Raw genomic sequence first — 16,470 nt, 5'->3', positions numbered from 1 at the left:
GACAGATGATCCTATGGCGTCTCAATAATTGTTCCTTTGGTAGTCTCATCCTTTGGCACTGAAGTTCAGTCCTGTGGTCTGCTGGTTAGTCTCTGTGGATAATTAACCAGAGAAAAGGAACCAGGTCAGACTATTCTAGGGTTATGTGGAAATCCTTTATGAGATGCTAAATGGGGAGCAAATATTGATCAGTGAAGCTTTGAAGTCACCAGGGTCTTCAAAGGTAGCTGAGGTCAGTGCTCCTCTGGAGCATTGCCTAAAGTTTTTTCCTGAGACCTAACTATCTGATCCCCAGGCCAGAAGAGCATTGGTTGTTAGGTGTGAAGCTGAATATAAAGAAAATTAAGAAGAGAAAATAGGGGTTTTCTATCTTTTTCCAAGTCCAAGCTAGAAACTCAGTTCTTTGTAAAGGAGATCTATCTAAACCTGGCTTAGGTGGATACTGAGACCTCTGATCCTTGTTACTGCTATGTGGTGAGATAAAAGGGCTATTCACAGCTGGGCACGGTGGCTCACGCCTGTAATCCCAGTACTTTGGGAGCCCGAGGCGGGTGGATCACCTGAGGTCAGGATTTCGAGACCAGCCTGAACAACATGGCAAAACCCCATCTCTACTAAGAATACAAAAATTAGCTGGGCGGGGTGGCGAGCGCCTATAATCCCAGCTACTCAGGAGGCTGAGATCGCACCACTGCAATCCAGCCTGGGCTACAGAGCGAGATCTGTCTCCAAAAAAAAAAAAAAAAAAAAGGCTGTTCACTTGGGACTGGAGGTTTGTAGATAAGATAAGATGCCCTGGTCCTTGGGTCAGTTCCCCTCTGCCCTTGAGTCAATGACTACGACAGGCTTAGGGAGGCACAAAGGTCCTGAAGCCTTGTCTACCCAGAGGAGTTAGAAAGTGGTGCGGAATATCACTTCAGGGTCGTGTCATGGTCTCTGGGGAGCACAAGATAAGAGGGCATAGAAGACTGCCAAGTAGGAGAAGTGGCCCAGAGGCCCTAAAGAATGATGTGACGAAAGGGGATCTTCGATGAGGGGTTAGTCTGCGGCCCTAATCTGTGGCTAAAGTGGGGTGGGCTGCCGTGTGGGGTTACGTGACCAGAGTGGCAGTGAGACTAATGCCCATGACCCAGAGGCTGTGGCCGGCTCTGTAAGCCTTCATAGTAAGGGCGCAGTTAAGACTTGGATTTCCTGCCATTATACACAGAACTGACAGCTCACAAAGCACTGGATATCAGGCTCCTGCTTTTGCTTTTCTCCCCATATCGGGGTCTGTTAGTATCTATAATATCGTGGCCTCTGCTGACCTCAAATGATCTCCAACAAGCAGCTAACTCTGGCATCATAGCCTGTTGTCCACATGATGTCACCTCCATGGCCGTGAAGCCATTAACCAAAGACATTCCTCAAGAAAGCGCGCCAAGGCGGTAGGAGGATCAGGCAATGATCAGTTTCCATGAGAGCATATTACGGAATTGGCTCCAAGGACCTTCAGAGGTCGAGTCCTGGAGCGTCTCCTTTAGTATTCGCCTCAGAGATAACCCCAAACGTGTTAAGGTCAAAGGGAAAAGCCAAGAGGGAAGTTAACTGAGTTCTCAGGCACCTACTTAGCCACCCGCACTTCCCCGCCCGCCACCCATCCACCGTTAATTAGCCCTAATCCGGGCGGTCCAATCCTCCCCGTCACAACTGCTGTCAAGGGCTAAGGTCCCGCCCCGCTTCCATACCAGACCAATGGCCGGGCCCGGGAAGAGTCCCCTGAGAGGGGCGGGCTCGGGTTCCGGCCAGTGGGCGGGTCCTCCTTGAGGACCCCGGGCTGGGCGCCGCCGCCGGTTCGTCTACTCTTTCCCTCAGCCGCCTCCTTTCAACCTTGTCAACCCGTCGGCGCGGCCTCTGGTGCAGCGGCGGCGGCTCCTGTTCCTGCCGCAGCTCTCTCCCCTTCTTACCTCCCCACCAGATCCCGGAGATCGCTCGCCATGGCTTTACTTACTGCGGCCGCCCGGCTCTTGGGAACCAAGGTGAGCAGCGAGGGGAGGGAGCACGCCGTCCCAGGGTGGGGCTGAGGCGACCGCAGGCCCTCCGGCGCCGGGGTCTCCCTCCCACACCCGTGCGCACCCTGCGTGCCTTAAAGAGCCCTGCGTTTGGCCGGCCGCCAGCCCTGCGTGAAGCTCCCAGGACCATGTGCCGCGCTTCCCTTCTGGCTCCTGGGGGTGAAGTGCACGCCGCCCGCCCTCGGCCCGCAGTCTAGAGCGCGAGAGGAGGCCGACCCTGCTGTCACCCTGCATGTCTGAAATGGGAAGGGATGCGTGGCCCTGAAATAGCAAGGAGCCGAGACAGGAACCTCTGGTAGAGACTAGAGATATGGTGTTTCACTGGAGTTACAGTCAGTTTGGTGGAGGGAGCGGGAGTGAAGAGATGTGCTCACTCTGGAGCAGTGGCTGATTTCGTCTTCTGCTTTGTAGGAAGGGCCTTGTCAGTTCCCGAACTGCCTGTTTCCATTTCTCCAAGCCTATTATTTAAGCCTTCGGTGACCACGCCGAGCACAAGAGTGGGTCCTTCAGGCCCTCCTCTTTGTCCTTGGGACTCTTGCACTTTTTATATAGGAGGAGCTTGGGTGGGGTGGAGCACTTCTGTACAACCTCCTGCATGACTATCATACATGATTGCAGAAACAACCAGAAAGGTGGTTCCACCAAACTGCAGGCCAATAAATGAAGATCCTCGGCAAGAGATACTAATGCCAAGGTCACATGACCATCATACTACTTGCTTACCCAGGTTATGCCGTTGATCTTAAGTCTACTTTATCCAGGAACTTTCTCTCCTTCTTTGGGATCCTTTACTTGGTATTGATTGCCTTTTGGGTCATAGAAATACTGTTGCAGGTAATGATGCCTTCAATTTCAAATTGCAGTACTTTTAGTTCTAAGTAACTTGGCCCTTTTAGACAGAAACTGCTGTGCTGAGGGAGTCCCAGCCCTCCAATCCAAGCAGGGGACAGTCCCACAAGTGACCTTGACTTCTGCAAAGAACTTAGTTTTTCCTGCGGATAATTTAAAGCTGACAGCATCTGAAGGAAAGGAAAGCCTTAGGATGGTTTTGGCTTGCTGTATGTAATTTTTTTTTTTTTTTTTTTGAGACAGGATATTGCTCTGTCACTCAAGCTGGAGTCTTGTGGTGTGACCAAGGCTCCCTGCAGCCTCCACCTCCTGGGCTCAAGCAATCCTCCCACTTCAGCTTTTCGAGTAGCTGGGACCACAGGTGTGCACCGCCACGCCTGGCTAATCTTTTTTTATTTTTAGTAGAGGCAGCGTCTCCTTATGTTGCCCAGGCTGGTCTTGAACTCCTGAGCTCAAGTAATCTTCCTGCCTCGGCCTCCCAAAGTGCTGGGATTACAGGTGTGAACCACTGCACCTGGCCTGCTGTGCGTTATTTTTCATGGTTGGCACAAGGTGAAACTTGTAAGATTTACCTTGGTTCTTCCAGGCACCCAGTGGCAAGTACTAGCTGAGCATTTGGGAGATGCTTGTCTTACTTGGCTGTTGCTTCTCCTGCTGCTGGGGAAAAGGGTAAGGAAACCTCTTGGGAAATGAAGCAAGTTCTAGATAGCGTTTTGGCAGAATGGGGGACACTATAATTAGCTCATTTCTGAGCTGCTAACCCAGACCAGATAGTCTAACCCTGCAGTGAATGTGAAAAAGCCTTGGGATTTACCTATTGAATTTATTTTGCTCCTTAAGCCTATAGGGAAGCTCAGAACACTTTTGGGATGACAGAACTACATAATTATGGTACCATTATTTTCCTGTTAGAGATGGCCTGACGATCCTAGTAACCTATCAGTTGAAAGCCATTAGAAGGCTTTTGACCCTTAAAAGTAGGCCAAGTGCAGTGGCTCACACCTGTAATCTCAGCACTTTGGGAGGCAGAGGCGGGTGGATCACCTGAGGTCGGGAATTTGAGACCAGCCTGACCAACATGGAGAAACCCCGTCTCTACGAAAAATACAAAATTAGCCAGGCATGGTGGCACATGCCTGTAACCACAGCTACTTGGGAGGCTGAGGCAGGAGGATCGCTCAAACCCGGGAGGCGGATGTTGTGGTGAGCCCAGATCGCGCCATTGCACTCCAGCCTGGGCAACAAGAGCGAAACTCCGTTTCAAAAAAAAAAAAAGGGTGGGGGGTAGCAAAGCCCAATAATGAGTTTATTGGACTGGAAATCTCCTGAGAAATAAGCAATATGACCAGGATACCAAGAAGCTTGTTGGCTTGTCAGCATTGCTAGCACCTGCCTGTGCTTTCTAGATTAGCCTGTGGATAATGGTAGTCATAATTGGTAATTTTACTTTTGCTAGTAAGGTAGACTTTGGGAGGCAGTAATTTCTCACCAGGGAGAACTGACTCTTACCACTTTGAGTCTCAGCGTCAGGTGTAGTTTTACTTTTCTGAGAAGAAATTTTTTTTTGTTTTGAGATAGAGTCTTGCTCCGTCACTCAGGCTGGAGTGCAATGGCGTAATCTCCGCTCACTGTAACCTCTGCCTCCCAGGCTCAAGCGATTCTCGTGACTCAGCCTCCTGAGTAGCTGGGGTTAGCAGGTGTGCACCACCACGCCCAGCTAATTTTTTGTATTTTTGGTAGAGACGGGGTTTCACCATATTGGCCAGACTGGCGAATTTTTTTAACCTTACTAGGAGACAAAATGTGAATTAGTCATTGTTGTATTGTTCTACTTTCACTGTCAAATAATTTAAATGTTACATAATTTAAAACACCTGAGTTAGAGAGACGCTAACTCAGAGAGCTTTGAGATTATTTGACTTCTTGTTTATCCAAATGCATTAATGCTAAGCAATGGCCTTAGTATTATCTGTGCGTGACTCAGTTTTGTGACATCTTTTCACAGATGATCTGGGTTTGGATTTGGGCTAGGAATTGAAGTAGGGCTACAGTTCACTTCTGGACTTTTGAAGTCAACATGCTTAACCAACCCTAGCTAAAGGGAACTGTCTCTTGAGCCACTGAAAATTGCTTCTCCAAGCTAGTATGTTTGAAACTGAGTAAATCAATTCAAAGATGTTTCTAGATTACTTCTAGACTTTTTCAAGACTCTTAAATGCAAAGGAACCAATGGTTTCTTTACACTGGACTTATACCACTGTACAACATCACCTGTATAAGTCCTACTGAGAAATTGGATTCAACAAAACCGAGTTGGTTTTGTCCTGCAAAATATTTAGTTAGGTTTTAAAGCCCAAATTTTTTAAAGGTAAGGGCTCATATCTCTGTGCCTTCACTTTGACTATCAGCCTACCCAAAGTAATGGTGATTCCTTGATACTAGAATGGCAGGGGAAGCCTTATGGGGTGTTAGTGGTGAGATGACTGCATTTGGTCTTCCTAGTGGCCTTTAGGTTGGTAGCAGGTGAATAAATGCATGGGGAGGCAGCAAGAATACTATGGTAGGTAGCAGTGATAGAGTTGGCATTCCTGACTTAAAATCCAAGGGGCAGCAGAAGGGAAACCAGACTTGGTGGATTTCAATAAAGCCACACAATAATTCTTTCTGCCCTGTGTCAATACTTTATGCAACAGAGTAGGATGTGAAATTTAAAACAGTAATGAGGCAACTGTAGCAATAGATCTTTCTTAGCATCTGATTATCTTTCAGTTCTGGCTTCAACTGTGCTTCAACTGCACAAATTCCTTAGTTTTCTGTTTTGGGTTTTTTTTTTGGTGGGGGGCTGGAGTGCAGTGGTGCGAACATGGCTTGCTATTACTACAGCCTCAACCTCATGGGCTCAAGCAATCCTCTTGAGTAGCTGGGACCACAGACACGCACAGCCATGCCTGGCTAATTTTTTTGTAGTTTTTTTAGAGACAGGGTTTTGCCATGTTGTCCAGGCTGGTTTCGAACTCCTGGGCTCAAGCAGTCCACCAGTCTCAGCTTCCCAAAGTGCTGAGATTACAGGCGTGAGCCACTGCACCCAGCCCTGTGTATTTCTTTTAACATGATGCTAATTTAAAAGGTCTGTAAACTCACAGTGGGCATTGTCACCTGTAATGCTTGCTTATGTCGCAGTTTCCTGGATCCTACCTTCAGATTATGATTCTGCAGAGTAAGATGGGGTCTGGAAAAGTTTCTTGTAAATCCCTAAAGTGTCAGGGAGAACTTCTTTTTTTGTTTGTTTGTTTTTTGTTTTTTTTTTTGAGACAGAGTTTCGCTCTGTCGCCCAGGCTAGAGTGCGGTGGCTCGATCCCGGCTCACTGCAAGCTCCGCCTCCGGGGTTCACGCCATTCTCCTGCCTCAGCCTCCGGAGTAGCTGGGACTGTAGGCTCCCACCACCGCGCCCCGCTAATTTTTTTGTATTTTTAGTAGAGACAGGGTTTCACCGCGTTAGCCAGGATGGTCTCGATCTCCTGACCTCATGATCCGCCCGCCTCCGCCTCCCAAAGTGCTGGGATTACAGGTGTGAGCCGCCGCGCCCGGCCGTAAAACTTCTAAGAACTTCTAGCAGAAGTAAGGGAATAGTTTCTAATTCCTGAGAAAGTATTATGATGACAGATCCTATATTCTTTATTCACTAGTATATACTTAGTGTACACATAATAAGTAGATGTTCAATAATTTTTTTTTTTTTTCTTGAGATGGAGTCTCGCTCTGTCACCCAGGCTGGCGTGCAGTGGTGTGATCTTGGCTCACTGTAACCTCTGCCTCCCAGGTTCAAGCGATTCTCCTGCCTCAGCCTCCCTAGTAGCTGGGACTACAGGCGCATGCCACCACGCCGGGCTAATTTTTGTATTTTTAGTAGAGATGGGGTTTCACCATGTTGGCCAGGATGGTCTTGAACTCCTGACCTCGTGATCCACCTGCCTCAGCCTCCCAAAATGCTGGGATTACAGGCATGAGCCACCGTGCCCGGCCAAGAAATATTTATTAGCTAGGCATGATGGCTTATGTCTATAATTCCAGCACTTTGGGAGGCTGAGGTAGGAGAATCACTTGAGCCCAGTTGTTTGAGATCAGCCTGGCAACATAGCAAGACCTTGTCTCTTAAAAAAAAAAAAAATGTTCATTAAATTAAAGTACAATAAGTGTTGGCCGGGCACAGTGGCTCACACCTGTAATCCCAGCCCTTTGGGAGACTGAGGTGGGCAGATCACTCGAGGTCAGGAGTTCGAGACCAGCCTGGCCAACATGGTGAAACCCCGTCTCTACTAAAAATATAAAAATTAGCCAATCGTGGTGGCAGCTGCCTGTAATCCCAGCTACTAGGGAGGCTGAGGCACAAGAATTGCTTGAATCCGGGTGGCAGAGGTTGCAGTGAGCTGAGATCATGCCACTGCACTCCAGCCTGGGCAATAGAGTGAGACTCGTCTCAACAAAAGAACAGTAAGTGTTCCTACTGAAAGGAAAGTTTAATACTTGTGATTCCTGGCTGGGCACGGTGGCAGGCACCTATAATCCCAGCTACTCGGGAGGCTGAGGCAGGAGAATGGCTTGAACCCAGGGGGTGGAGGTTTCAGTGAGCCGAGATCGCATCACTGCACTCCAGCCTGGGTGACAGAGACTCTGTCTCAAAAAACAAAAATAGACTTGTGATTCCTTTCTGAAGATGGAAGCTGGAGGAGTATCTTTTGCAGTCCTCCTGAGTGCAGTGCATCTTTTTTTTTTTTTTTTTTTTTTTTTTTTTTTTTTTTTTTTGAGACGGAGTCTTGCTCTGTTGCCCAGGCTGGAGTACAGTGGCATGATCTCGGCTCACTGCAACCTCTGCCTCCTGGGTTCAAGCAATTGTCCTTTCTCAGCCTCCCGATTAGCTGAGATTACAGGTGTGCGCCACCACGCCCGACTAATTTTTGCATTTTTAGTAGAGACAGGGTTTCACCATCTTGGCCAGACTGGTCTTGAACCCCTCACCTCAGGTGATCGGCCTACCTTGGGCTCCCAAAGTGCTGGGATTACAGGCATGAGCCACTGCACCCGGCCATGATCAGTGACTATTCACGTGAAGAGACTGTTGGGAAATGACAGTTAGGTAGAATTATTAAGGAAATGTCTGTAAGTATGAAGGAGGTCAAAGTATGAAATCTGTAGATTGCTCAGGCTTTTAAGTGGCCTGACCATGTAGTGCCAAACCGACTTCCAGTATCACCATTGTGAAACACACACATTAAATGGCTTTAGTTCTCTGACCTGGTTCTGGGGAGAGAGGAGCCTTTGTCCTATTTGTGTTAGTGTTCTCTGAATGCAAGTTGTTCCTTCTGCATTGGAAGTGTCTGTAGCACAGGATTTTTTCCTACTGGTTATTAGTGTATTGTGTTGCTCCATCAGCTAAGCCAGTCCTGCTGGCTTGGCAAGCTCTGATCTTTTGTTGATGAAGGACGAAGTCCCTGTTAAAATCAGGAGCTTCTTCCCCAAGGTTTTTCTGTTTTGTTTCCTAATTTTTTTTAGTATTATTATTATTATTATTTTGAGACGGAGTCTTGCTCTGTCACCCAGGCTGGAGTGCAGTGGCGCAATCTCAGCTCACTGCAACCTCCGTCTCCCGGGTCCAAGCGATTCTCCTGCCTCAGCCTCCCGAGTAGCTGGGACTGCAGGCATGTGCCACCACGCCTGGCTAATTTTTGTATTTTTAGTAGAGATGGGGTTTCACCATGTTGGCCAGGCTGGTCTTGAACTCCTGACATCAGGTGATCCACCCACCTTAGCCTCCCAAGGTGTTGGGATTACAGGCGTGAGCCACCGCGTCCAGCCTGTTTTCTAATTTTTTAAATTATTTTTTGTAGAGACAGAGTCTTGCTTTTTAATTCAGAAATGCTGGGATTATAGGCATGAGCCACTGCGCCCAGCCTCCCCCGAGGTTTTAACGTTATGTGGATGTGTGGTAGGACATATCCTGGATATGCGGAAGGACAGACAGAGTCTGGATGTACCTAGGATGGAGAATCAAAGAAAATTTGGCTTCTTGACTGTAGGGTGAGGGTGCTAGATGTGGAACAGTGATGGTAATAGGCTAAGGAGTAAGAGGAAAATAACCTATATTGAGTAAGTGGGGTTTTTTTGTTTTGTTTTGTTTTTTGAGACAGAGTCTCCTCTGCTGCCCAGGCTGGAGTGCAGTAGAACAATCTCAGCTCACTGCAGCTTCAGCCTCCTGGGTTCAAGCGACTCTTCTGCCTCAGCCTCCTGTTTGAAATGCTGTTCCCTGGTGCCATAAAGAAATAGCACTTGAACATAAATTTAATTAATTTAATTTAATTTACTCAGCAAGGCCTTTTTTTCTTTTGAGACGGAGTCTCGCTCTGTCGCCCAGGCTGGAGTGCAGTGGCGCGAACTCGGCTCACTGCAAGCTCTGCCTTCCAGGTTCACGCCATTCTCCTGCCTCAGCCTCCTGAGTAGCTGGGACTACAGGCACCCGCCATGACGCCCGGCTAATTTTTTTTTTTTTTTTTTGTATTTTTTTAGTAGAGATGGGGTTTCACCCTGTTAGCCAGGATGGTCTCGATCTCCTGACATCACGATCCGCCCACCTTGGCCTCCCAAAGTGCTGGGATTACAGGCGTGAGCCACCGCGCCCGGCCATCAAGGCCATTTTTATACTTTCTGCAGAAAGAGTACACGCCAGCAGTTTTGCCACGAGAGTACACTGAGCAAAGGAGACAGGGTCATTTATACCCTGACGCATCCACCCTACTGCTGTGTCCAGTTCCAGTTTCCATTGGCTGGAATGGGACCTCACATTTTGTATTTGTCCTGATTGGCTAGCAACTTAGAATTTTTTTTTTTTTTTTTTTTTAGACCAAGTCTCGCTCTGTCAGCCAGGCTGGGGTGCAGTGGCACAATCTTGGCTCGCTGCAGGCTCCACCTCCCGGAGCTTCTCCTGCCTCAGCCTCCCGAGTGGCTGGGACTACAGGCACCTGCCACCACACCTGGCTAATTTTTTGTATTTTTTAATAGAGACGGGGTTTCACCATGTTAGCCAAGATGGTCTTGATCGCCTGACCCTGTGATCCGCCTGCCTTGGCCTCCCAAAGTGCGGGGATTACAGGCGTGAGCCACGGTGCCCAGCCGCAACTTAGAACTTTTTAAAAGAGGCAAAGGCAGAGGAGAACAGGAAGGTGTGAGTCACCATACCTGGCCTCTTTTAATTTTTATATTTTTTCATCTTACCACATTTGAGGGCTACAGCCCACCTCTGTCAATAATGGCAGACTCACTAGAGGAGTTCTTGTAAGGGGTGGCAACAAATGAGCTCTTAGTGATTGTGGGGGAAAAACCTCTTCGTGATTGTGATAACGCCACCTCCACCCTACAGAGAATACTGGCTGTCAGACATTGTGAGCCAGGCCCTTGTCTTTGGAAGTAGCCCTCTCCATCTCTCCCCATGAAGGAGCTGACCTATTGAGTGAGATGACTGCCTGATTCTCCTGAGAGCTGCTGTTCCAGTAAGGTGACTCTACAGGTGGCATGCATCCAGAAGCCAAAAGCCCAACTGTCACACCTCCAGGGTTAGGGGAGAATCTGGGAGGTAGAAGTTCAGGGATGATTCAGAGGTTTGTAATCTACCTGTCTCATCAATGAACATAACCTGAATGTACTGTTCAGAGCCATTCAGCAGCTTTCTTTGGCAGCCACAGGGTAGAGGAAATGAAATGTAGCCTTTGATGTTACAGTCCTCAAGCACCTCCTGTCTAGAGTCATTTGGTCTGCTGGTGGCCATTAGGGTTAGTTAAATTTGTTTCCTCTCCCTGAGACTCCTCCCTTCTTGGTCAAGAAACCCTTAAAAAGAAAACTGGTATCTTTTCCTTGATGGCTGTTAAAAAAAAAAAAAGAAAGAAAGAAAGAAAAGAAGGAAAGAAAATTGGGACTTTATTTTGTATTCCACAGCTGGAAGCAATTATCCATTCACCTCTGCCTCAGGCTTGACTGCCTCTTTCCCGGGATCCAACTCCCAGGAAGTTCTGACACTTGGTGGTAGGTGATAGGCCAACACATTTCTAAGAAACAAATATTTACTGAATTCAGCTATGCACAAGGCACTGTTCTCTAGATGCCTTTATGAAAATTATTTTATTTAGTTTACTTAACTACTCTGAAATTGGCTTTTATTATTACCATTTTAGAAATGTAAAAACTGAGTCTTAGAAATTAGGTTACATAGCCAAGATAACACAGTGGGAAAGTGGCAGAACATTAATTTAGGACTTGGTCCTTGGTAACTCCATATCTAAACTGTTTGGATTCAGTAGGTCTGAGGCCCAAGAAATGTGAATACTTCTGGCGAGGAGGTCACATTTTAAGTAACAAGACTTGACTACTTTTGCATATATGTCCTTATTGGAGCCTGAGAATCAGACTCTGAGTTAAGTAGTTTAAGTGTTATCTTAATTATGGAAATGGGAAGAGAAATAGTAGTTAATTGTTTTCCTTTGGTTGTCTTAGTTAATTAGTAATGGAGCTAGGACTAGAGCCCAGACTTCCTTTCCTAACTCCAAATCAAGTGCTCTGTACTCTACATCATTAGATAAAGTTGTCCTAAATTGAATTTTTTCTACTCTACCCTTTTGAGCAATCTTACCAATGAATTGCTGCCTTTAAAATTCCTCTGAAAACTTTTTTTTTTTAAGCTTCAGGTTTAGCAAAAAATATGACTGAACCTGACACTGAAGGGTGCTAGAAAGTGTCTGTCAGGCTGAGCGCGGTGGCTCACACCTGTAATCCCAGCACTTTGGGAGGCCGAGGTGGTGGATCATGAGGTCAGAAGTTCGAGACCAGTCTGGCCAACATAGTGAAACCCCATCTCTACTAAAAATACAAAAAATTAGCCGGGTGTGTTGGTGTGCACCTGTAATCTTAGCTATTCAGGAGGCTGAGGCAGGAGAATCGTGTGAACCCGGGAAAGGGAGGTTGCAATGAGTTGAGATCGTGCCATTGCACTCCAGCCGGGTGACAGTGCGAGACTCCTTCTCAAAAACAAACAAACAAAAAACAGAAAATCTGCCGGGCACCGTGGCTCATGCCTGTAATCCCAGCACTTTGGGAGGCTGAGGCAAGTGGATCATTTGAGGTCAGGAGTTTGAGACCAGCCTGGCCAATGTGGTGAAACCCTGTCTCTACTAAAAAACTACAAAAATTAGCTGGGCATGGTGGTGGGTGCTTGTAGTCCTGGCTACTCGCTAGGCTGAGGCAGGAGAATCGCTTGAACCTGGGAGGCGGAGGTTGCAGTGAGCCGAGATCAAGCCACTGCACTCAGCCTGGGCAACAGAGCAAGACTCTGTCTCAAAACAAAACAGAAAGTTCGCTGGTTGCAGTGGCTCATGCCTGTAATCTCAGCACTATGGGAGACTGAGGTAGGAGGATCGCTTGAGCCCAGGAGTTCAAAGCCAGCCGGGGCAATATAGCAAGACCCCCTGTCTCTATAAGAAAAGTTTAAAAGATAAAATTAGCTGGCCGGATGCGATGGCTCACGCCTGTAATCCCAGCACTTTGGGAGGCTGAGGTGGGCGGATCACGAGGTCAGGAGATCAAGACCATCCTGGCTAACACAGTGAAACCCCGCCTCTACTAAAATACAGAAAATTAGCTAGGCGTGGTGGCGGGCGCCTGTAGTCCCAGCTACTTGGGAGCCTGAGGCAGGAGAATGGCGTTGAACCTGGGAGGCAGAGCTTGCAGTGAGCCGAGATCGCGCCACTGCACTCCAGCCTGGGTGACAGAGTGAGACTCCGTCCCAAAAAATAAAATTAAATTAAATTAAATTTAAAAAAAATCACCACAGCAAACAACCACCCTCAATTAAAAGGTCTCCTGCTGGGCTGATGTAGTTTCTGGGACATGGGGCCTCTATAATAGGCAATCTGTGGGACTCTAAACCATGGAATAGCTTGAACAAGGTTAACTCTGTAGAACAATAGTTTGAACTTATTAACATGTTTTCTTTGCCCACTTTTTTTGTGAAAGAAAGGGCAAAGTTACATCTTCAGTGCTGGGTTCAGCTTCCTGTTTGCCCATGTAGGGTGCAAGGGCTATGAAGGGCTGTTTGTGCTACCTATTTCTTGCTCAAATGATCCTCAGTAAGATAGAGGAGACTCTAGGAAGTTAAGAAAAGGAGTTAAGGACAGCCCTGGTAACAAGTTGAGGTGTTCCTCCTTTGCTTTAGGAACATACTGGCTTGGTCTATGCTCTCTGAATTTACCTTTGGATTGATTCTTTTAAAAGTAATCTTTTCTGGCTGGGTGCAGCGGTGCATACCTGTAATCCCAGCACTTTGGGAGGCTGAGAATGGAGGATCGCTTGAGCCCAGGATCACTCGAGACCAGCCTGGGCAACATAGCAAGACCCCATCTCTACAAAAAAAAATTTTTTTTTTTAATTAGCTGGGCTTGGTGATGTGCGCCTGTAATCCCGGCTACTCAGGAGGCTGAGGTGGAAGTATCACTTGAGCCCAGGAATTGAAGGCTACAGTGAGCTATTAACATGCCACTAAACTCCAGGCTGGGGGAAACAGTGACCTTTCTGAAGGGCCTCTTTTCATTCCTCCTCTCCGTCCCAACAGAAATAGGGGAACTAAATTTTAAAAATTCTAAAAATCTGGGAGGCCGAGGTAGGCATATCACCAGATGTCAGGAGTTTGAGACCAGCCTGGACAACATGATGAAACTCTGTCTCTACTAAAAATACAAAAATTAGCCAAGCATGGTGGCGTGTGCCTGTAATCCCTGCTACTAAGGAGGCTGAGGCACAAGAATCACTTGAACCCGGGAGCCAGAGATCGTGCCACTGCACTCCAGCCTGGGCGACAGAATGAGACTCCATCTCAAAAAAAAAAAAAAAAAAAAAAAAATTCTAAAAAGCCTTCAGCCCTATAGAACTCTCACCCCAGGCAGGTAGCACTTTTTTGCACAGAGAGCAGTGCAGTAGTTACTAGAAAAGGTGTCTCTAGTCTTTTGACAAAAGGACAGGTACAGCCTTGCTCCAGGATTAGTTTATTTCTGTGTGTAATCTTCTAAGTTTGCAAAGCACTTTTATGTCCACTGTAATTTAATTATCATGGGACTATTCTGTGAGGTGTGTGGTGAGTATTAGAGCCATTTTATAGAGCAGGAAACTTAGGCTTAATTTGATTATCTCAATTTGTTTTCAAAATCTAGTACAGAAAAATTAATTTCCTTGCCTCAGGCCGTATTCCTAGTTAGTAACCTGATTGGTCATCTTATTTCAAAGTGTATGGCCTGGTGTGGTAGCTCACGCCTGTAATCCCAGCGCTTTGAGAGGCCGAGGCAGGCGGATCACCTGAGGTCAGGAGTTTGAGACCAGCCTGGCCAACATAGTGAAACCCCGTCTCTACTAAAAATACAAAAAAATTAGCCAAGCATGGTGGTGCATGCCTGTAATCTCAGCTACTCGGGAGGCTAAGGCAGGAGAATCACTTGAATCCAGAAGGCGGAGGTTGCGATGAGCTGAGATTGTACCATTGCACTCCAGTCTGGGCAACACGAGTGAAACTGTCTCAAAAAAAAAAAGGAAAGAAAAGAAAAAAGAAAACTCACAAAGTTGGTGTGGAACTTTTATTGCAACTTGACAATCTTCTCATAGATGTATTTTTTATTTGAGGAAAAAAGAAACTACCTGTACACACAGAAAAGCATAAACTAGCTAAACTATTTTCTTTTTTTTTTTTGACAGAGTCTTGCTCATTTGCCCAGGCTGGAGTGCAGTGGCACAATCTTGGCTCACTGCAACCTCTGCTTCCAAGGTTTAAGCCATTCTCCCACCTCAGTCTCCTGAGTAGCTGGGATTACAGTTGCCTGCCCATACCACACCTGGCTAATTTTTTAATTTTTAGTAGAGACAGGGTTTCACCATGTTGGCCAGGCTGGTCTTGAACTCCTGACCTCAGGTGATCCACCCGCCTCAGCCTCCCAAAGTGCTGGGATTACAGGCGTGAGCCACCGTGCCCAGCCAAACTAATTATTTTCTTTTGACACTCTTAGAAACTTTGCAAGTTTCCATTTCTGCTAATGAGTAGTCTTCTGTCAGCTTCTTTGTAGATAATCTTTGAGCTTTTTCCAGGAGGGTCAGAAGTACCGTTGTGAAAGGCTGCCCTCTGCCTGTGGTCTTTCCCAGACTAGAGAGGTTGAAGTGCTGCTGAAAGACCAGGTGCAGGAGAGATCTTACCAGCAGTGTTAAGTAATTGCTCAGTTTCCTCGTTCGTTTTCCTTGGGGTCACTCAAAAATATTGACAACTGCCCTGGTCTGGAACCCAGATGATGGGAAGGAGTCTGTCTTCAAGGAATGCTAGTGAAGCTATGGATGAAAAAAAGCACTTAAACCTGCTGTCTCCATAGTGGTAACTCCTTCCAAACTGTTTGGGGACTTTTACAGCTTTCTTATGTCAAACTGCCCTAAGAGGCTAAGATGAAGAGAGAGAGGTTGAGTCACTGTAATTCCTTCTTGTTAATACAAAGGAGGGAGGGGTAACAGTTACATAACGTTTTCTTTTTTTGCTTTGCAGAATGCATCTTGTCTTGTTCTTGCAGCCCGGCATGCCAGTGCTTCCTCCACGGTAAGGTCTGGAAAAGAAGACTAAGAATAAGAATCATTGCGGCCAGCCTGACCTTGGGGCAGAGGATTTGGCAACCACCTGGCCTCTTATTATCCTGAGTATTTCCTGGAAGTGTTTGTTACTATTGTTATTGTTATAGCTGCTATTATTATTATACTACTGTTTAACAAATAATTTACTCAGTGGTATAGTGAGATGGGAATATCAATACATTTGCCTAATTCTTTTAAATGTTTTAAGTAGTGTAAAATATACATAACATAAAATTTACCATTTTAATCATTTTTAAGTATATGGTTTAGTGGCAGTAGATGTTTACATTATTGTGCAACCATCCATCTCCAGAACTTTTGTCTGCCCAAACCGAGAAACTGTTGCCATTAAACAGTAACTCCTCATTCCTTCCTCCCCCTGCCTAATTCTTTACCCTCATTTGTGCAGAGTAGTTGACCAGACTTCCCTGGCAGATAAAGCCAGCTTCTAAAAAGCAAATTCTTGACACACCTACTTTACAGGAAATCTAATAAACTTTTAGACCATTGCTTAGCCCTTCCACTCTTCTTTTTAGAATTTGAAAGACATATTGGCTGACCTGATACCTAAGGAGCAGGCCAAAATTAAGACCTTCAGGCAGCAACATGGCAAGACGGTGGTGGGCCAAATCACTGTGGACATGGTAAGGGTTGTGTGGCTTTGGCTGGGAAAAGTAGCTCTGTAATGTGCATCAACAAAAGTAACATTCTCTCCACTGACTATTCAAAAGCATTGTGTCCCATAGGCCCTGTAGGACAGCTTTAGGATGACTTTTCCCCATCCTTCAGATTCTGAGCAGCTCAGCTGATAGTTTCTCAACAGTTTTTAGCTTATTGGTCTCCATCCCCTTCTCCTAGAATAGAACTCATTCTGTTTGTT

The 16,470-nt window shown here is 46.5% G+C and overlaps 1 protein-coding gene across 3 annotated transcripts in view; it reads left to right on the top strand.

Annotated features, from left to right (window-relative positions):
* The first annotated feature begins 1,681 nt into the window (after window positions 1-1,681).
* CS (citrate synthase) overlaps window positions 1,682-16,470 on the top strand; it is a 29,240-nt gene continuing 14,451 nt past the window's right edge. Inside the window, exons 1-4 of one of the 3 annotated variants that reach the window (XM_063647006.1) lie at window positions 3,149-3,261; window positions 3,487-3,569; window positions 15,508-15,558; window positions 16,127-16,234. In XM_063647006.1, the coding sequence (XP_063503076.1) occupies window positions 16,232-16,234 (3 nt within the window). In that variant the 5' untranslated portion in view covers window positions 3,149-3,261; window positions 3,487-3,569; window positions 15,508-15,558; window positions 16,127-16,231. Of the gene's footprint in view, window positions 2,019-3,148; window positions 3,262-3,486; window positions 3,570-15,507; window positions 15,559-16,120; window positions 16,235-16,470 lie in introns of those variants that run through there. The other 2 variants (XM_054445273.2, XM_063647007.1) reach the window with 2 other exon arrangements.

Source organism: Pongo pygmaeus, chromosome 10, assembly GCF_028885625.2.
Source record: "Pongo pygmaeus isolate AG05252 chromosome 10, NHGRI_mPonPyg2-v2.0_pri, whole genome shotgun sequence".
NCBI lineage: Eukaryota > Metazoa > Chordata > Mammalia > Primates > Hominidae > Pongo > Pongo pygmaeus.
Note: the sequence above shows the minus strand (reverse complement) of the source record. Positions and strands in the feature narration are given on the sequence as shown.